The sequence below is a fragment of the Notechis scutatus genome, chromosome 12 (assembly GCF_049901735.1).
Source record: "Notechis scutatus isolate UNSWTSFEM ecotype Mainland chromosome 12, rNotScu1.2, whole genome shotgun sequence".
NCBI classification, from domain to species: domain Eukaryota; kingdom Metazoa; phylum Chordata; class Lepidosauria; order Squamata; family Elapidae; genus Notechis; species Notechis scutatus.
This window is the reverse complement of record NC_142020.1, coordinates 12,820,650-12,841,429: the sequence shown is the minus strand read 5'-3', so window position 1 is coordinate 12,841,429 and position 20,780 is coordinate 12,820,650. Positions and strand designations below refer to the sequence as shown.

The 20,780-nt window shown below is 43.4% G+C and overlaps 1 protein-coding gene across 1 annotated transcript in view; it reads left to right on the top strand.

The window, feature by feature from the left end:
* Positions 1–368: 368 nt before the first annotated feature.
* The window catches only part of ZP2 (zona pellucida glycoprotein 2), a 22,808-nt gene continuing 2,396 nt past the window's right edge, over positions 369–20,780 (top strand). The window contains exons 1-16 of the mRNA XM_087942153.1: positions 369–490; positions 2,017–2,075; positions 5,114–5,200; positions 6,122–6,216; positions 8,025–8,192; positions 8,809–8,853; positions 10,019–10,207; positions 11,161–11,257; positions 11,813–11,994; positions 12,317–12,449; positions 13,372–13,553; positions 14,263–14,354; positions 16,841–16,965; positions 18,575–18,764; positions 19,936–20,071; positions 20,773–20,780. The exon at positions 20,773–20,780 is cut by the window's right edge and continues 89 nt beyond it. Of these exons, the coding sequence (XP_087798279.1) occupies positions 444–490; positions 2,017–2,075; positions 5,114–5,200; positions 6,122–6,216; positions 8,025–8,192; positions 8,809–8,853; positions 10,019–10,207; positions 11,161–11,257; positions 11,813–11,994; positions 12,317–12,449; positions 13,372–13,553; positions 14,263–14,354; positions 16,841–16,965; positions 18,575–18,764; positions 19,936–20,071; positions 20,773–20,780 (1,835 nt within the window). The 5' untranslated portion in view covers positions 369–443. The remainder of the gene's footprint in view (positions 491–2,016; positions 2,076–5,113; positions 5,201–6,121; positions 6,217–8,024; positions 8,193–8,808; positions 8,854–10,018; positions 10,208–11,160; positions 11,258–11,812; positions 11,995–12,316; positions 12,450–13,371; positions 13,554–14,262; positions 14,355–16,840; positions 16,966–18,574; positions 18,765–19,935; positions 20,072–20,772) is intronic.

The window sequence follows — 20,780 nt, the reverse complement described above, 5'->3', positions numbered from 1 at the left end:
GGAGATGGTGAGTTCGAGTCCTGCCTCAGAAACCAGGAGATGGTGAGTTCGAGTCCTGCCTTAGAAACCAGGAGGTGGTGAGTTCGAGTCCTACCTTAGAAACCAGGAGATGGTGAGTTCGAGTCCTACCTTAGGCATGGAGCTGCCAAGTGAGGAAAGGAAAATGCATTTTTAAACCTATCTGGGATTATTTGAGAATGCCGGATGGGGGATCCTGGGAGCTGAAATCCACTTATCTTTAAAGTTGCCAAATCTGAAAAACACTGTATGGGCGGGGGAGGGGGAGTTTTCTTTTTTCCTCTCTTTTTTTCTTTTCATTACCGAGAAGAAGAAGAAAAAACCTGACCGGAGGATGCCTAATTTGGGACTGAAACCGAGAGATAAAGACATGCGATCTGCAAAGCCTTTAAGCCTCGAGCTCCGTGCAACCCGCCTCAGTTGACATGGCTGCTGCCGGTGGCAGCCTGGTCCGCCGTACGATTCCCCGCGAGTAAGTCGGACCCACCCGAGTCAGAGAAGAAGATGACCTCCGTGGGGTTTTCACTGCAACCCCCCCCCTTCCCCGCTGGCCCAGGGGGGACCGGGGTGGCCTTTGGGAACCGGGCGGCCCCGACTCTGAGCGTGCAACTCGGGGGAAAGGTTTCCACTGAAATGGGAACCGGTGGCAAGCCTGCCTGAGGATCGGGGTTGCGCGCTTGCAAAGTAGCGGCAGATTATCCAAACCTCGAGGGAGGGAGGGAGAAAAGCAGAGAAGGGAGAGAGAGAGAGAGAGAGAGGACAGAGGGAAGGAGGAAAGAAAGAAAGAAAGAAAGAAAGAAAGAAAGAAAGAAAGAAAGAAAGAAAGAAAGAAAGAAAGAAAGAAAGAAAGAAAGAAAGAAAGAAAGAAAGAAAGAAAGAAAGAAAGAAAGAAAGAAAGAGGGAGGGAGAAAGAGAGAAAGGAGAGAGAGAGAGAGAGGACAGAGGGAAGGAGGGAAGGAGGAAAGAAAGAAAGAGGGAGAGGGAGAAGGAAGGAAGGAAGGAAGTAGGAAGGAAGGAAAGCAAGAGGGAGGGAGAAAAAAGAGAAGGGAGGGAGAGGGAGGGAGGGAGGGAGGGAGAGAGAAGAAGGAGGAAAGAAGGGAGGGAGGAAAGAAAGAAAGAAAGGAAGAGAGAGGGGGAAGGAAGGAAGGAAAGAAGGATGAGAAAGAGAAAGGAAGGAAGGAAGAAGAAAGAAAGAAAGAAAAAGAAGGAAGGAAGGAAGAGGGAGGGAAGGAGGAAAGAAAGAAAGAGAGGGAGAGGGAGAAGGAAGGAAGAAAGAAAGTAGGAAGGAAGGAAGGAAAGCAAGAGGGAGGGAGAAAAAAAGAGAAGGGAGAGAGAGTGGGAGGGAGAGAGAGAGAGGAGGAAAGGAGGGAGGGAGGGAGGAAAGAAAGAAAGGAAGGAAGGAAGAGAGAGGGGAAGGAAGGAAGGACGAGAAAGAGAGAAGGAAGGAAGGAAGAAGAAAGAAAGAAAGAAAGAAAGAAAGAAAGAAAGAAAGAAAGAAAGAAAGAAAAAGAAAGAAGGAAGGAAGGAAGGAAGGAAGAGGGAGGGAGAAAGAGAAGGGAGGGAGAAAGAGAAGGGAGGGAGAGAGGGAGGGAGGGAGAGAAGGAGGGAGGAAGGAAGGAAAGAAAAGAAAGAAAGGGAGAGGGGGAGGGAAGGAAGGAAGGGAAGGAAGGAAGAAAGAAAAAGAAAGAGGGAGGGGAAAGGAAGGAGGGAAGAGAAACTCCCCATCCCAGCTGAGCTGAACGTGAGAACATTATGAGTTGAGACCGGCGTTACGCATGCGCGTTGAAAGACCGCGCAGGCTATAAAAACCGAATCGGGCGCGCAAACTGCGAGGCTGAAATTTACACGGTCTGTTTTGCGCCGGGCGGATAGGATGGGGATGCCTGTGGGTCGGGCGTCTTGCAATGCGTGGTAAAGTTTTATTAATCTTCTTAGGCGTGGGAAGGGGGTCGTATGAATGCAGACCAGCTGAGCTTTCCCTTTTTCTTTCTGTTTTAGGCTCTTCTTTGGCTACTTTCTAAGCAGCATTTTTACCTCCGGAGCTCTCGAGTTCCCAGGTAACGGGAATTTCTCTTTGTTTGGAATGGGATATTCCAGGAAGTTATCTTGGTTTCCCGTTGAATAATGTGGGCAACAAACTAGGTTTGCCCCTAAAGTTCAGAGCAAGCACCCAAAACAATGTGCCAAACCATCAATTCTGGTTTATAAACCATGGCTAATCCCAAACTGAGCAAACTACAGTCGCTCTGAGCGCCCCTGGTGAAGCTGAGTTGCTAAGCCATAGTTTAGTCTCCTTCCTTTGGCTTAATGTGGGGTGAAAACTTAGACTTGGTGCTGTTAACCTGGTTTGATGGGATGAGTGAATGCTGTTGGTGATAATCTCCTATTGCAATCTAACCATGGTGCAACAGAGATGGGATAAATGGTTAAATTTGTTTTAAAATTCCCCCATATTGGTTTGGCGTTAATGCAAATGTGCTTCCCAGCTGCTGTGGTGATAAACTAGAGATTGGTGCTTAGTCTGTGATTTAAAGGCAATAATTGTGGTTTAGACAGTAAGCTAAAAATCAAGTAATTCAATTAGCCATGGCTTATGTGTAGTATCAATCCAGCCCTTTGTGTTCTCTCTGCTGTTTTACCCTGAGCCCTTAAAAACAAGAGTCTCCAAACTTGGCAAGTTTAAAACTTGTGGACTTCAACTCCCAGAATTCCTGAACTTAACAGGACTGGAGGAGGAATTCTGGGAGTTGAAGTCCACAAGTCTGAAAGCTGTCAGGTTTGAAGACCCCTGCCTTAAAATGACCACCAGCCATTAGAATGACCAACAACAACCCTGTGAGGTGGGTTGGGCCCAAACTCACCCAGCTGGCTTTCATGCCTAAGGTGAGACTAGAACTCACCGTCTCCTGGTTATTGGCTCAAGCTCACCCAGCTGGCTTTCATGCCTAAGGTGAGACTAGAACTCACCGTCTCCTAGTGATTGGCCCAAAGTCACCCAACTGGCTTTCATGCCTAAGGTGAGACTAGAACTCACTGTCTCCTGGTTATTGGCTCAAACTCACCCAGCTGGCTTTCATGCCTAAGGTGAGACTAGAACTCACCATCTCCTGGTTATTGGCTCAAACTCACCCAGTTGGCTTTCATGCCTAAAGTGAAACTAGAACTCACCGTCTCCTGGTTATTGGCTCAAACTCACCCAGCTGGCTTTCATGCCTAAGGTGAGACTAGAACTCACCGTCTCCTGGTTATTGGCTCAAACTCACCCAGCTGGCTTTCATGCCTAAGGTGAGACTAGAACTCACCGTCTCCTGGTTATTGGCTCAAACTCACCCAGCTGGCTTTCATGCCTAAGGTGAGACTAGAACTCACTGTCTCCTGGTTATTGGCTCAAACTCACCCAGCTGGCTTTCATGCCTAAGGTGTGAGACTAGAACTCACTGTCTCCTGGTTATTGGCTCAAACTCACCCAGCTGGCTTTCATGCCTAAGGTGAGACTAGGACTCACCATCTCCTGGTTATTGGCTCAAACTCACCCAGCTGGCTTTCATGCCTAAAGTGAAACTAGAACTCACCATCTCCTGGTTATTGGCTCAAACTCACCCAGCTGGCTTTCATGCCTAAGGTGTGAGACTAGAACTCACTGTCTCCTGGTTATTGGCTCAAACTCACCCAGCTGGCTTTCATGCCTAAGGTGAGACTAGAACTCACCGTCTCCTGGTTATTGGCTCAAACTCACCCAGCTGGCTTTCATGCCTAAGGTGTGAGACTAGAACTCACTTGTCTCCTGGTTATTGGCTCAAACTCATCCAGTTGGCTTTCACAGCTAAGGTGGGACTAGAACTCACAGCCTCCTGCTTTTTAGCTTGGTGCCTTAACCACCAGGCCAAACTGGTATAGCATAAGGCAGTGATGGCTAACCTTTTTGTCGTCGTGTGCCGAAAATGTGCCTGTGCACCTGCACCCATAATGCAATGTGCATGCAACCTCCCCCATCCCCTGCAACCCTGTCCACTGCATGCACAGGCAGATACCCAACAATCAGCTGGTAGGCAGGGGGATGCGTGCATGCATTCTCAGGGGATTAGTTCCAGCCGACAGCATGTGTGCTGGCAGGAATGGCTCTGTGTGCCACTTCCGACATGCGTGCCATAGGTTCATCATCATGAGTATAGGGTTTCCTGCTTAAGCAGGAGGTTGGACTAGAAGACCTCCAAGGTGCCTTCCACCTCTGTTATTCTCATAACAAAACAATAACAAAATAATAATAACAAAATAAGGGCTTCAGTCTGATTTAAGCATGGTATATAAAATCATACATTGCAATGTCCTACCTGTCAATGAATACTTCAGCTTCAACCATAACAACACAAGAGCACACAATAGATACAAACTCAAGGTTAATCGCACCAAACTTGATTGCAGGAAATATGACTTCAGCAACAGAGTGGTCAATGTCTGGAATACTCTATGTGACTCTGTGGTTTCTTCCCCAAACCCCAAAAACTTTAACCTTAGACTGTCTACTATTGACCTCACCCTTTTCCTAAGAGGTCTGTAGGGGGCGTGCATAAGCGCACCAACGTGCCTACCATCCCTGTCCTATTGATTCTTTTTATTTTTCTTATATGTATCCATTTCATGTATTCATAACTATGTGTATACTTATACCTGTTATCTTGTAAGCAATTGACAAATCAAAATAAATAAATAAAAATAAATAAATAAATATAGAGCAGAAATAGAAATAACTCAAGAGGGAAGGTTTGGGTTGAAGAACTTCGATCAACATGGGCTTCATGGTTCATTACCTGCTGAGCAATATCTTCAAGCACTTTGATCTTGGCAAAGATGAAGTTTGTTAGCTAGTTAGAGGAAAATCTTCTCCAGCTGGCTTGACTTGACATGGCTAGCTGGGGAATTCTAGGAGTTGAAGTCCACAAGTCTTAAGATTGCCAAGGTTGGCCCCCTCGACCTAATAGTTAAATGTGTCACTTGGAGATCTTGCTATAGGTACGGCTCAAACTCTGTAGTCCTACCTTGATCCGTTTTCTGGACAAGGGGTATCAAGAAAAGGTGGGCCTATCTTTTACAACAGGTACGGTGTCTTGCCACGATGACCCGTGGCGAATTTGGCTGCCAAAGGAAGTTGCCAATTTGAGCTCCTGGGACATAGACATTCTCGGTACGTGTGATCCTTTTTCAACTATTTGGACTCTTTGGTTTGAATTTATGCTTTTAGGAATGGGTTGCATCTGGAAGAGGAGGTGATTAAGAAAATAATGGAATATGCAGAAATGAGTAGATTGACATCAGCAATTAGAGAACAAGAAGAAAAAGTATTATAAAATTTGGGATTTATTTTATCAATGGCTAGATAGAAGAGTAAGAAATTGAAGTATATTATAATAGCAATGATATATTATAATTGATTATTTGTAAATAAGTTATACTATGAATATAATTTAGTAAGAATTGAGTTTTGCTTCTAAAGATAGCCCAGAAATAAAACTAAAATTTAAATAATAGAATAATAGTGAGATAATATGATATGGGATGTTGATTAGAATATAATATGAATGTAAAGTTAGGAGGAAGGGATTATAGATATTGTGCACGTGATATGTATACCAAACCGACACACTGTATAACTGAACAATGGTTTTATTTGTTATTTGATATGTTATAAAAATAAACTTTTTTTTAAAAAAAAAAAAAAGGAATGGGTTGTGTCTAACTCAAGGGTCCTCAAACTTGGCAAGTTTAAGACTTGTGGACTTCAACTCCCAGAATTCCTCAGCTAACATGACTGAAGGAGGAATTCTGGGAGTTGAAGTCCACAAGTCTTAAAGCTGTCAAGTTTGAAGACTCCTGGAATAGAATAGGAATAGAATTTGGAATAGGAATAGAGTTTAAAATAGAATGCAGAATAGAATAGAACAAAGGTCTTTCAAACTCAGCAGCTTTAAGACCTGTGGAGTTCAACTCCCAGAATTCCTGAGCTAACATGACTAGAGGAGGAATTCTGGGAGTTGAAGACCACAAGTCTTAAAGCTGTCAAGTTTGAAGACCCCTGGCTTTAACCCTTTGGCTGGTTTTTCTACAGATGGCAGTGGGAATGACATGGAAGACTGCCGTTACCAAATTGACTACGGAAAGCAAGTGTTGATGGTTGGGCACCAGAACTGTACTGAAATGGAGGTATGCCATTGTGAGGTGCTATGACTAATGTGGACTGGGGAATTCTGGGAGTTGGAAGTCCCCACATCTTAAAAGCTGCCAAGTTTGAAAAAACAAGAGGTCTCCAACGTGGCAATTTTAAGACTTGTGGACTTCCAACTCCCAGAATTAGGGAATTGGATGGTGTTGAAGTCCCCTAATCAGGGGTGGGATTCTACCAGTTCGCACCTATTCGCTAGAACCGGTTAACATTCTAAGCAGTTCGGAGAACCGGGTGTTAGAAGAAATTCCTGGCCTAATCCTGTAAGGAAGGCAGGAAGGAAACATTCTGGTGTTGCTTACAGAAACTGCCTCTCCGTTAACCCTTATTGCATTCTTGGCAGGACTGGACTTCCTGTCTCTGGAACTTCTCTGGAGTTTTTTTCCTCCTTTGCTGGTACTTTGCTTGTGTGGAGTGACCATTCAAAGTTACAATGGCACTGAAAAAAGTGACTTATGACCATTTTTCACACTTACGACTGTTGCAGCATCCCCACAGTCATGAGAGGCCAGACGAGGAGATGCGTGCCTCGATGTGAGTGATGTTGAGTTGGCCATGCCCAGCCAATAACATGACCACCAAGCCACATCCACCCAGTCACATGACCACCAAGCCACGCCCACCAACTAAGCCATGCCCACAGAACTGGTTGTTAAAATATTTGAATCCCACCCCTGTCCACAAGTTTTAATGTTGCCACGTTTGGAGATCCCTGGCCTATAGGATAAAGGGGTTGAACTCATGAACGAGAGAACCAAGCTAGAACTAAGCAGAAATGTCCAGACTGAACAATTAATCAGTGTGCTCCATTCCTTGGAGGTTTTTAAGAAGAGACTGGACTCTTGTCTGGTAGGGCAGTGGCGGCTAACCTTTTTCGGCTCCCGGGCCGATAATTGCGCTCACGTGCCAGCACCCAGAAGGCAATGCGTGCTGCCCCCCCCACGCCCCCTGCACATGCGCACCAGATACCTGACAATCAGCTGTTGGGCGGCGGCGCGCATGCGCAGTGGGGGCTCTTCCTGGCGACCTCTTGCGTGCCGGGGGAAATGGCTCTGCGTGCCACTTCCGGCACACATAGAACAGGTTTGCCAACATGGCTATAGGGATTCTTGCTTGAGCGGGATTTGGAGTAGATGACCTCCACTCAGTTAGCCTGTTCTGCATTTTGTTTAAATGCAGAAAAAGGGGTTTAAATAAAAGGCACAAAAAATGGGCTAATTTTCAGAGCTTAAGCAAAATTTGAACAGGCTGAAGCAATGGTGTCACTTTGGTAAAGGTTCCCCTCGCACATCCGTGCTAATCGTTTCCGGCTCTAGGGGGCGCTGCTCATCTCCATTACAAAGCCGAAGAAGAGCCAGCGCTGTCCGAAGACGTCTCCGTGGTCATGTGGCCGGCAGGACTAAACGCCAAAGGCGCACAGAGGAACTCTGTTCCCTTCCCACCAAAGGGGTCCCTATTTTTCTACTTGCATTTTTTAACGTGCTTTCGAACTGCTAGGTTGGCAGAAGCTGGGACAAGGAACGGGAGTTCACTCCATTATGCGGCGCTAGGGATTCGAACCGCCAAACTGCCGACCTTTCTGATCAACAAGCTCAGCGTCTTAGCCCCCGTGTCCCTTATGTGTCCCCTATGTCACTTTGTGGACTGGCCAAATGCAAATCAATAATAGGCTTTGTTGGACTTGTTGGAGTGGCTAACTCTTCAGTAAAGCAATCATCTACTCAAGAAGTTGCTCTCCAGGAATTCACAGCTTTGTTGGATGGGGTCTTTCTGCGGTTTCTATCCCCAGGATAACAAGCCGCGCCTGAGATTCAGGTTGCAGTTCAACGCTACTGAGGGAGTTCGACCCCAGAATGAAACTTACAGCGTAGACTGCGACACCTTCCAGGCTGATGAAGCGTCATCCGACAATGGTTTTGCCAGCGCTACTACAAACTGCACCAAAAACGTCATGGCAGTAAGTGTGAAGGGCATCCCTCTGCTGAACACCTAATTCCCAAGAACTGTCTTATGTATATTTAGCCATGAAATATGGCTTTTTTGCTTTTATCTTCCTCATCTTTTCTACCACCTTCTCGTATTAGTATTATTATGATTATTTTCTCTGTTGTTTTGCATGTAAACTGAGAGCTGCTGTACCAGAGACAAATTCCTTGTGTGTCTAATCCCACTTGGTCAAAGTATTCTATTATATTCTTTATATTCTCTCTTCTTTCTTTTATTCTCCCTTCTGTTTCTGTTCTACATTCTATATTCTCTTTTATTCACTTCTCCTCTGCTCTCCTATTCCCTATTTTATTTTCTCTCTATTCTACTCTCTCCTATTCTATTCTCTCTTCTATTTCTCTTCTCTCTATTCTCTATTCTTTATCTTCTTCAATCCCTCTTTATTCCTCTTTTCTCTATTCTCTTTTATTTTGTGTTTGTTGCATGGGTTATGTTTTCTGTTGTACAGATAGTCCTTGACTTAAAACAGTTGATTTAGTGACTGTTTAAACTTTCAACTCAATTCTTTTGAAAGTATTGAACTGTTTTGCTATTCATGCTCACATCCAAATATCTTCCACTTGTAGGTTACATTCCCAAGGCTTATTCCCACTTTTCGGGATGAACTCATGGTATGTAATCCAACTTTCTCAGGCAAGCTAGTTGAATCGCGTTTACCGGTAAAATTACACTGGGGGGGGAGGAATCTATAATCTGCCCACAGGACTGGCTCACATTATAACGATTTATTTGATTGCAGTTGAGCGTGTGGTTTAATCACAGCTATTGTCACAAACTGCGGCTTAGTTGGGAGAAAAAAATGAATCTGCATGATTTTAATTAGACTTGCTGATATATTTTTTTCAAGCCTTCTAAATGTGTGCATTGGCTGATAATGAAAGCGCACAAATTAAGTCTGGGGTTTGTTTTTTTAGATTGCTGTTTGGAGATTTAAGATTTTAAGAGGCATCCATCTGCACAGATGATGGAAATTTTTGAATATCTCTAAGGTCCTCTTCAATAAATATCTTAATGTCAACATCCATCCTGAGTATCCAAATAAAAAATCCAGGACCATTTTATTTCTGAAAAGCTTACTGTGTTATTGAATATGTTGCATAGTAATCTCGAGGCAAAATTAACTCCCGAGATTCCCAGGCACCAGTTCATAGTATTAAACTTCATAGTATTTGAGGGGCTGCCACAGAGAGAAGGGGATCAAGCTATTTTCTAAAGCACCTGTAGGCCAGACAAGGAAGAATGGATGGAAACTGAACAAGGAGAGATTTAACCTGGAAATAAGGAGAAACTTTCTGACAGAACAATCCACCCATGGAACAGAAGTTGCCCTTGGAAGTTGTGGAAGCGTCATCACTTGAGACTTTCAAGAAGAGATTGGACTCCCATCTGTCAGAAGTGGTGTAGGGTCTCCCACTTGGGCAGAGGGGTTGGACTGGATGACCTACAAGGTCCCTACCAACTCTATCTCTTACCTGTTAAACAATGATTTTCCCAGCCAAACCCCCAGGCTTCCATGTAGACCAAGTTCTCTTTGTTATGGGAACCGTCTGCCTCAACTTCACACCTGTTAAAATGTCCTTGAAAAGCTTCCAGACTCCCTCAAGCTTCAGTGGAGCTATAGAAGTTTCGTTTCTCTAGATAACCCCATTCGTAAGCACCGTCGGAATGGGATGCTTTTAAAAGTGGGGTCTGAAGTTTGGAGAACAGATTCTGAAACGTGGTTAGTGCAAACCTGTCTTGGTCCAAGATCCTTCTTAACGTTGTGGCTTTTTATAGGGCGCCCGGCCTGGAATGGAACCTCAAGTGGCATCTGCAATGGAGTGGATCGTATCGATCGAGGATAATGGCCGGATCCATCATTTGAGTCTCAGGCAGGCGATTCAACAAGGCTATAGTTTCTTTTCCGATGCCAGTGATATCATTATCCAAGTCCCATTTAATGCTAGAGGAGTCGCAGTTTACAAGGTACACGAAATGAGAAATAGATTGCTTATTGATTGCTTATTGTACCCTATTGATTGCTTATTGTACCCTAGACTGTTATTAAGTGTTGTACCTTATGATTCTTGACTCTTGACGAACATATCTTTTCTTTTTATGTACACTGAGAGCACATGCACCAAGACAAATTCCTTGGGTGTCCAATCACACCTGGCCAATAAAAGGACTCTAAATTCTAAGTTAGAGCTGGGGGGCTAGGATAGTCAATTCTTCAAATTTGGTGTTACTTTTCCAAGACTCAGCTTTGGGGAAGGTGTTTTATTGGTAATGATTGTAGGATTTATCCTTTTTTCTTTTCTTATTTGACCAATATTTTTAGAATCAGCGGCCTCTATTTTGATTGGTTTTTATTTTATTTTTTTGTTTTATTTTATTTTCCTGCCTGTATTATTTTATAGGTAACTCAAGGTAGCAAACACTACCTAGTATTCCTTCTTGCTATTTTCTCTACAACAACATTCCTGTGAGGTGGGTTGAGCTGAGGGAGAGGGACTGGTCCAAGGTCACCTAGCCAGCATTCATGGCTAAGGTGGGATTAGAACTCATGGCCTCCTAGTGATTGGCCCAAAGTCATCCAACTGACTTTCATGCTTAAGATGGGACTAGAACTTACCATCTCCTGGTTAAGTTCACTCAAAGTCTCTCAGTTGGCTTTCATGGTTAAGGTAGGATTAGAACTCACGGCCTCCTGGTGATTGGCCCAAAGTCACCTAATTGACTTTCATGATTAAGGCAGAACTAGAACTCATGGCCTCCTGGTAAATTCGCTCAGTCACCCAGCTGGCTTTCATGGTTAAGGCAGGACTAGAATTCACGTCCTCCTGGTGATTGGTCCAAAGTCACCCAACTGACTTTCATGCTTAAGGCGGGACTAGAACTCATGTTGAAAGCATGAAACGTGACTATATGTCTTACAGCAAGATGACCACGTGTTGTACACAGTAGCCATCAAGCTAACTTATGGGCCACCTGAGCAGCGCCTGACTCTGGAATCAAGAATGATCTGCGCCCCAGGTGAAAACTTTTGTTTCCAAGATTCTGCTTCTAAATCGGATATGGAGATATTGGCGTCACGGCTGTTCCATCTGTCGTTTTGCCATGTTCTTTGTCATTAGTTGATTCTTTTTATCCTTTCCTTTTATCTTACACACTTTTTTCATGCATGAAGACCCAAGTATTTTTCCTTATCTTCCTTTCTTGATCCAAGTTTTGTTTTCTCATCGGGGAGGAAAGTGGATTAATTGAAGTCTGACAAAGCTGAACTCAGAAAATATACAAAACTTGAATACGATTTGGGACTTAGCATGTTGTGTGTAAATGCAACAATTATGGTTTGTAAATCATGGTTTATGGTACCACATTAGGCCTGAACATAATAATGGGGTTATTAAACTCACCAGATTAACATAATGTGGTTGGTCTGACATCCCATACTTTTTGGAGGAGGTATATTATGCAAGCTTCTAATCAGGATTGAGGTTTTTCTTGAAGAACCTCAACATGCAGAAGACCATTAAAAATTGGAGAATTGGTTTGGAAAATCTTCAATCTTTCCCCTCAACTTTTCAGGCCCAGCAGTCTGTAATTCGACCCACATGATGGTGATTCTCCCAGCTTTCCCAGGAAAATTGACAGCTGTCAGTCTGAATGAGAAGAACATGCTGGTACACCAACTTCAAGCCAATGGCATTGGTGTGGATACCAGAAAAGGAGTAAAGTTGTATATTCCCAAAAGACTTCTGAACACTCGGGTAAGTTACTTGGGTTTGAGGGCATATTTCACGAGACCCAAAAAAATGTTGGGGGTTGTTTGGTGGTTGGGGAATTCTGGGAGTTGAAGTCTACGAGTCTTGAAGTTACCAAGGTTGGAAACCCCTGGTCTTAAAAAGTACAAGAGCTGGCTGGGGAATTCTGGGAATTGAAGTCCACTCCTAAAAGTTCCCAGGGTTGAGAAACTAGAATGTATCACAATAGGATCAGCTGTTGATTAACCATCAGGTCTAACTGCTCCTCTGTCTTAAAAGTTGAAATTCTGATGAAAGCAGTGGAATAATTTTATCTCTGATTTTCCAGGCCTACAGAGATCATGATTGCTCAGGTATTCAGTTGTACGTTGCGTCCTTGACTTTGAATTTTGACTACCGTGGGGAAATAGCCACCATGGTGAGCTATCCAGAATGTCCTTGTGAACAAAATGCACCAATAGGTGAGGATTTTAACATCGCTGCTAAAAAAAATAGATCTTCAAATGTGGCCTGCAAAGATCTAAACATCCTATTGTGGTTATGGGCCAACTTTCTTGAGAAGCCCCAATGCAGAGAATATGCCACTTCCGTCTTTCTACTTCAGTTGACAAAATTCACACACCTTTCAGCCTTGTTAGCACATTTTCTGACCAAAAAATTGGTATGTGCTTGGGTCTCATGGTGAATTTAGATCCTTTAGCAATTTCCCCCGACTTTTCTCTCCCACAAACGATAAAGCTATAATTTTGGGGCTGCTTTCTCTGTGGAATGGATGTTGGGGTTTTGTATTTAAGCTGAGGATTATCTGTACTAAAATATGTTAAATATGTCATAAGTCTCTCTGGAAGGTCCATTGTAACTTCAAATGGGTCACTAAGTGAGAACTATCTAGTAAAATATGTTCAGTAGGTCATAAGTATCACCGGGGAGATCCATTGCAACTTTGAATGGTTGGTAAGTGAGGATTATATGTATCTATTTGTTAAATATGTCATAAGTCTCTCTGGAAGGTCCATTGTAACTTCAAATGGTCATTAAGTGGGAACTATCTGTAGTAAAATATGTTCAATGTGTCATTAGTATTTTTGTGGAATCCATCATAACGTTGAATAGTCACTAAGTGAGGACTATCTGTACTACCATATGCTAAATATGTCATAGGTGTCTCAGGATGGTCCATTGAAATGTTGAATGGTCACCAATGAGAACTAAAAAAGGGCCCAAATCAGACAGACATTGTTGGTGTTCCCTGGTTGGGTCATGAAATGTCTGCAACCAACCAGCCAACCTCCCTGATGCCACCCTGAGCTACAGATATTCTCTTCAGTTGAACTCATTGTGGCTTATCGTGGTTGTAACACTTGATACCCGACTTCCTTACAGTCTCCATATGCACTCAAGACGGACACATGGATTTTGAGATAGCGAGCAGCAGTACGAAACCGGACTTAAACCTGGATACCCTCAGGCTTAGAGACCCCACTTGTGGGCCCGTCCCCGGGTCGGCTTCGAAAGACCGAGTCCACTTCCGTGTGCCACTGAACGATTGCGGGACCACGGTGAAGGTGAGTTCCTTCAGGGGAACCTGGTTGGTTCTCCTGCTTCACCAACGCAGGTTCTCCTTGAATTACGACCGCCGTTGAGCCCCAAAGGTTTGTTGCTAAGGGAGACAGCTAAGTGAGTTTTGCCTCATTTTATGACCTTTCTTGCCGCAATCGTTAAGTGAATCACCGCAGTAGTTAAGTTAGTAACATGGTTCTTAAATGAATCTGGCTTTCCTGGTTGATTTGGCTTGTCAGAAGGTGGCAGAAAGGGATCACATGACTCCAGGATATTGCACCCGTCGTAAAAATGAGTTGGCAGGTGTCCCAATTTTGATCACGTGACCACAGGGGTGTTGCAAAGTGGTGCGGTGGCCTAGAGGTGGAGCTCTTGCCTTATAATCAGGAGGCTTGTGAATTCGATCCTAGGTCTAGAGTCAGATATTTCTCTCTCTGGACACAATGGGAATATATCTGCTGAACGAAACTCCTCATTGGTGACAGGAAGGGCATCCGGCCATTAAAACACCCTGCTAGCTCCATTCTGTTGCCCAGATTCCACCCCACAAGGGATTATGGGGTCATTAAAATGACGATGATGACCAACAGGGGTGTTGCAATGGTCGTAAGGATGGAAAAATGGTCATGAGTCACTTTTTTTCAGTGCCTTTGTAACTTCGAAGGCTCGCTGAAGGAATGGTTATCATCTATTTGTACCCTTTTGTGCTTCCAGATTGTTGGTGAGAAGATCGTTTATGAAAATGAAGTGAGTACCTTTTGGCCAGATCAACCTCCACGCTGGATCACCAGAGACAGCGATTTCAGGTGAATCTGGCTTGGCTGTTATGTGGAGCTCAAGATTCTTGATCTCCACGTAAGATCATTTTCTATGGGTATTTGTGCTTTTCCATTCGTGCACAACTCCAGCAAAATTGGGGTTTTTTGCTCGAGAACACTTGGATTGCAATGCTTTTTTTTTTTTTGGAATATGCATTGATGGTAAATGCAATAAAAATGTTGATTTTGCCAATTGGCCCAGCCTCTCTGTTCAGTAACTTTGGAAGCGACGGATAAAATTTGAATTCCGAGGGTGTGACTCCGTGCAAAGTTCATTGTTTCGAAACTTGCGCAGTCAATATTCATAAGAGTTCATGCCATTGACCTAAATGATGTAACATTTATGGAGCTATATAATTCTGGATTGAATGAACATCCCCTTCCCTGCTCTTGGTTGGTTCATGATTGAAAAAACCAGATAGCAAAAAAGATTTTTTTGAAAAACCCAGCTCCTGCTTAAAAAAAAAAAAAAAATCATACCTGGATGATTATGTCTCTGCCTTGTATGTGGCGATTTCTGCAATCAATCTTCTGCATTTTCAGTTAGGATGATCATTTAAAGCCGAGCTTTTTGTGCTGTTGTCTAAATTGTGCGTTTGAATGCACGCTAATCTTTTAGACTGTGATTGATAGACGTGGCTGGCTTTTATTTAACCCACTAAGCCGAAATTCACCTTATGACTGAGGGTGATGTGTAAACCCAGTCATGTAAGAAATAGGCTACAGTTCTTTAAATGCAAGAGGGTAAGAATAATAGAATTGAAGCGAGAGAGGTTTTCATTCTTTTTTACTTCTTCTTCCCTCAATTGATTATGAAATGAGATACTGCAGATCTGAGCAGGTGGTTAAGAAGAGATCTTTTGACTTAAAACAACATTAGAAGACCTGAAACTCTGGCTGAATCTTGGCAGGGAAATAAAATCTTTGAATGCAGATGAATTAGGGAAAGAATTCTCCCTTTCCAGCCAGGCACACATACAGCAGGCAGTCCTCGACACAATTGAGCCCCAAATTTATATTGCTAAGTTTTGCCTCATTTTACGACCTTTCTGGCCACAGTTGTTAAGTGAATCACTGCAGTTTGTTAAAGTCAGTAGCATGGATGTGAATCTGGCTTCCTTGTTGACTTTGCTTATCAGAAGGTTGCAAATGACTCTGGGACGATGCAACCGTCATAGGTACATGCCAGTTGCCAAGCATCTGAATTTTGATCACATGACCACAGGGATGCTGCAACGGGCGTTAAGGGTGAAAAACCGTCATCATTTGCTTTTTTCAGTGCCATTGTAACTTTCAACATCCACTAAATCAAGGGCCTTCAAACTTGGCAAGTTTAAGACTTGTGGACTTCAACTCCCAGAATTCTTCAGCTAACATGGCTGCAGGAGGAATTCTGGGAGTTGAAGTCCACAAGTCTTAAAGCTATCAATGTTTGAAGACCCTCTGCGCTAAATGTATGGTATGTAAATAGAGGGCTGCCTCTATACATGTATTTAGAAGATGTTTGTGACCCAAAGAACAGCACAGTGCAAATTCTGGTGAACTGCACTTGGAAACACTGAGGTTCGGACAGGTTTTGGTGAAGCCGATGGCACATACATCTTTTGGGATGCTTGTAATGGGATGTGAGAATGACCTTGGGAGACAGGAGGCAGTATTCATAACTATGTTTTTACTTATACCTATTATTTTATAAGCAATTGACAAACCAAATAAAATAAATAAATAAAGATGGCCCGGTAGTTAGAATGCAGAATTGCAGGCTAACTCTGCCCACTGCGAGGAGTTTGATCCTGACCGGCTCAAGGTTAACTCAGCCTTCTATCCTTCCAAGGTCAGTAAAATGAGGACCCAAATTGTTGGGGGCAAGAGGCTGTCTCTATAAACAGTGCTGTAGTAGAGCACTATGAAGTGGTACAACTATGGAGATTCTCCGTCGTCCTAACTCATAGTTGTCCCAAAGGTGCTTTTTCCAAGAGGCAACTGGACTTTTTGGTTTTTCTTTGAAGACGTTTCGCTTCTCATCCAGTTCTGAACTGAAGAAGCTTCTTGGATGAGAAGCGAAATATCTTCAAAGAAAAACCAGAAAGTCCAGTTGTCTCTTGAAAAAGCACCTATGAAGCTGTATATAAGTCTAAGTGCTATTGCTATTGCTTGGCAATATTCGATGAGAGGTGTCCAAATCCAAAGCAGGGATGGAGGTGGAAAAAGCATCTTGGAAGGAATAGAATAGAATAGAATAGAATAACAGAGTTGGAAGGGACCTTGGAGGTCTTCTAGTCCAACCCCCTGCCTAGGTTGGAAACCCTACACTAGGATCCTCCCTAGTTCTTTGGGAAGTAAAGGCAAGCGAGGAGAGGCGTGCGTTCAGATTTTCAAGATAACTTCACCATAAAGATAGTGTTAGTGCTCCGATTTTTGGTTACCTGTCCGGACTACGTCAAAGGGCTGACGTTATTCAACTGTTCTTCCAGGTTGACCGTGGTTTGCTCATACGAGAGTACCGATACTTCCTTGAATGTCAAGATAAACACGCTTCCTCCTCCTGAGCCTGCAATCAACCAGGGTCTACTTTCTCTTCTTCTTCTCATTTATCCAGGTGAGATATTTCAATTCATGGCTAGGTGGTGGGAGATATTTCTTCATTGCAGTTTTGCATCTTATTACTTCCAGTATAGGGGTGCGGTGGCTCAGTGGCTAAGATGCTGAGCTTGTTGATCAGGAAGGTCGTCAGTTCAGCGGTTTGAATCTCTAGTGCCACATAACGGAGTGAGCTCCCGTTACTTGTCCCAGCTTCTGTCAACCTAGCAGTTTGAAAGCATGTAAAAAATGCAAGTAGAAAAATAAGGACCACTTTGGTGGGAAGGTTACAGAGTTCCGTGCGCCTTTGGCGTTTAGTCCTGCGGGCCACATGACCACGGAGACGTCTTCGGACAGCGCTGGCTCTTCTTCGGCTTTGTAATGGAGACGAGCACTGTCCCCTAGAGTTGGAAACCACTAGCAGGGGAACCTTTACCTTATTTCCAGTATCTAGAGCAGTGTTTATCAACCTTGGCAACATTAAGAGAAGTGGACTTCAACTCCCAAAATTCCCAGCATGGCTGACTGGGGAATTCTGGGAATTGAAGTCCACACACCTTAAGATTGCTACGGTTAAGAAACACTGATTTTAGAGAACTGGATTCTCAGTTTGTAAAAAATACTTGCCAGAAGTTCCAGCTGATGTAGATCTAATGTATCCATAGTTATCTGGATGAAGCTCTTTAAAAATAACCAAAGAGTTAATTTTACACACTTTGTAATGATTTCTGTAATTTGCATAATGTCATCATTTATAGAAATGACCTAAATTGCTGCAAATGATGTCCTTTTGCTTTTAAAAGACATTGGGAAGAAAGAGGGTGCCCTAATGGCCTATTAAATTGAAGTCTCCTTCGGGTGTGCAGTTAATGCACATAAACATAATTACATGCAGATTGGGGTTTTTTTGCCTTCTGTCTTAATGTGTGCCTTAAAAGGCTGCCAAACCAGAAAGTCATAAGTTTAAAAAGCTAAACTAAAGTAGAGCTGCCCGTATAATATTTTTCCAATTTGGAAACACTAACTTGAAATCCAGTTTTAAACTGCTTAGATATGGAGTCCACAGAGATTGAAGCGGTAGATAAATGGTGTGAAATAAAATTTGAAAAATGTGCTGAGCGGTGGTGGGATTCATTTTTTTTTTTACTACCGGTTCTGTGGGCGTGGCTTAGTGGGTGTGGCAGGGAAAGGACACTGTAAAATCCCCATTTCCTCCCCACCCCACTAACCTGCTTTCCAGCTCCATTCTCCTGTGCAGGGCAACCAAAGAAGACCCAGCCAATCAGCTGGGACTTGGGAGGCGGAGAATAGATGGGGGCAGGACCAGTCAGAGGTGGTATTCTGCTACTGGTTCTCCAGAACCGATAAGAACCTGCTGAATACCACCTCTGGTGCTGAGAGAAATGGAGAAAAAAAGAGGATTTTAGAAGCCTCGAACAACTAAATTTCTCAGCACAAGCACGGAGGTTTTTTGGAATTGGGTTAAAGATGCTGGAGTAACAAATGTCAAATGATTTTGGAAGCCAAATCCTGACATGCTTGAATGGGTTGTGTGAATGCCACCAGGGTTGGCAAACGCTAGGCTTTGGGAAGTAGCACCCCCAAATCTGGTTTCTTTTTTTTTGCAGATGAGTCCTACTCAGTTCCTTACACAAATGACCAATATCCACTTGTGAAATATCTGCGACAGCCCATTTTCCTGGAAGTTCAAGTACTTAACCGAAATGACCCAAACATCCATTTAATGCTAGAGCACTGCTGGGCTACCCTATCCTTGGAGCCTTCATCTTTGCCACACTGGAACATTGTGGTTGACGGGTAAGTGGCCTTTATTTTCCTTATTTTTATTCGTTGTACCTATTTGTATCCTGCTTTTATTATTTTTAAAAAATAACTCATATTTGTAAACATATCCAACACGCTTTCAAAATCTTCCTATTTTCCCCACAACAACAACAACAACAACCACAACCACCTTGTGAGATGGGTTGGGCTGAAAGAGAAGGACTGGCCCAAAGTCACCCAGCTGGCTTTCATGGTAAGGCTGGACTAGAACTCACCGTCTCCTGGTAATTGGCCCCAGGTCATCCAACTGGTTTACATGCCTAATGCGGGACTAGAATTCACCATCTTCTGGTGATTGGCCCAAAATCACCCAACTGGTTTCAATGGCTAAGGTGGGACTAGAACTCGCTGTCTCCCGCTTTCGAGCATGGTGCCTTAACCCAGTGGTCCCCAACCTTTTTTATGCCGCGGCCCGGTACCGGCATCAGCTGGGCGCCGCCATCTTGTTTTGATGAAAAAGTGCTTCCGGTGAGCTTTTCCGGGTAGAAAGCTCACCGGAAGCACTTTTTCATCAAAACAAGATGGCGGCGCCCAGCAAACCAGCGGCCCGGTAGGATTTGTTCCACGGACCGGTACCGGTCCGCGGACCGGTGGTTGGGGACCCCTGCCTTAACCACTAGACCAAACGTTCATGCTGGAAAAGGTGCAGATACAAAGAGTCTTGAGCCTGTCGCCAAATCAACCAAGATAAAATCCTGACCGAGTTGAACATTCAACCAGGTGTATGTTGTCTAAAGGCAGGCATTACCGTTTCTACCTGATCCACTTGAACCCTAGTTATGAATGTAGCTGGGGAAGCATTAAAGTGTGCATTCACACTGAGTGTGTAGCACAAACCTTGTGCAAAACGGTTGCGTGAATTGCAGAACCGTGAATTACACAGCGTTAGTTTGTAATAATACAACCAGTCCCTAAAGACAGGATATTTTATTTTATTTATTATTATTTTTTAATTTTTTAATTTTATTTTTAATTTTTTTATAGTTTATATTATACTTTATATTATTTTATGTTTTATATTTTATATTTATTTTTATTTGCAAAAATATACTGCTCTGCTGGTTGCTTCTAAACCATCCCTGCAGGTTTTTCCAAAGAGAGAAGAATGAACATTTGATTAACGCTGATTTGCTTCTTTTCATAGATGTGAATATGAACTCGACAATTACAAAACCATCTTCCATCCAGTCGGCCCGGCGGTCAGTTACGCTAATTTCCGCCAAAGATTTGAAGTGAAGGCATTCGCTTTTGTCTCCAACGGCAAAACTCTGTCCAATCATGTGAGTTTCCGCTGAAAATCCTTGCAAGATTGGTTTTTCTTTTTCCTGCCAGAACTGGAAAATTGCTCCTGTAATTTAACTAGCCCATATGGAGCCCCCAATTATTCTTGGTGTAGGTCCCCAGAATTTTCTCCCTCATTACTAGCAGATTCATTCACATGATGGCTGAAAATTGCTGGAGAAATTTGCTATGATTTTACTGCAGAAAATTGAACATCAACCTTATCGTTATTCACTTAGTGGCCAAAGTTATAAGGGCGTTTTAAAAAGTGACTTATGGCTGTTTTTCACACTTAAGACCGTTGCAGCATCTCTGTGGTCGTGTGATCAAAATTTGGACACGTGGCAACTGGTTCACAGTTATGACGGTTGCAGACTCCTGGGGTCCTGTGATCCCATTTTGCAACCTTCTGTCAAGCAAAGTCCATGGGGAAAAGCCAGATCCACTTAACAAGCGTGCTAAGAAGGGTTGTAAAATGCGGCAAAACTCACTTACCAGCTACCTCACTTAGGAATGTAATGCTCAGTTGTGGCCATTAAGTCGAGGACTCACTGTGTAGCAGTTAGTGAACAAATTTCAGCTTTCATCTTGAGAGGAAGCTATATAAATTCATTGTAAATGTGGAGTAGCCCGACTGTGTCTTTTGCCTTTTAGTTGATCCACAGGAGGTTGTAGGCTGACAGCTTTCCTCTCCTCCTAGGTGTATTT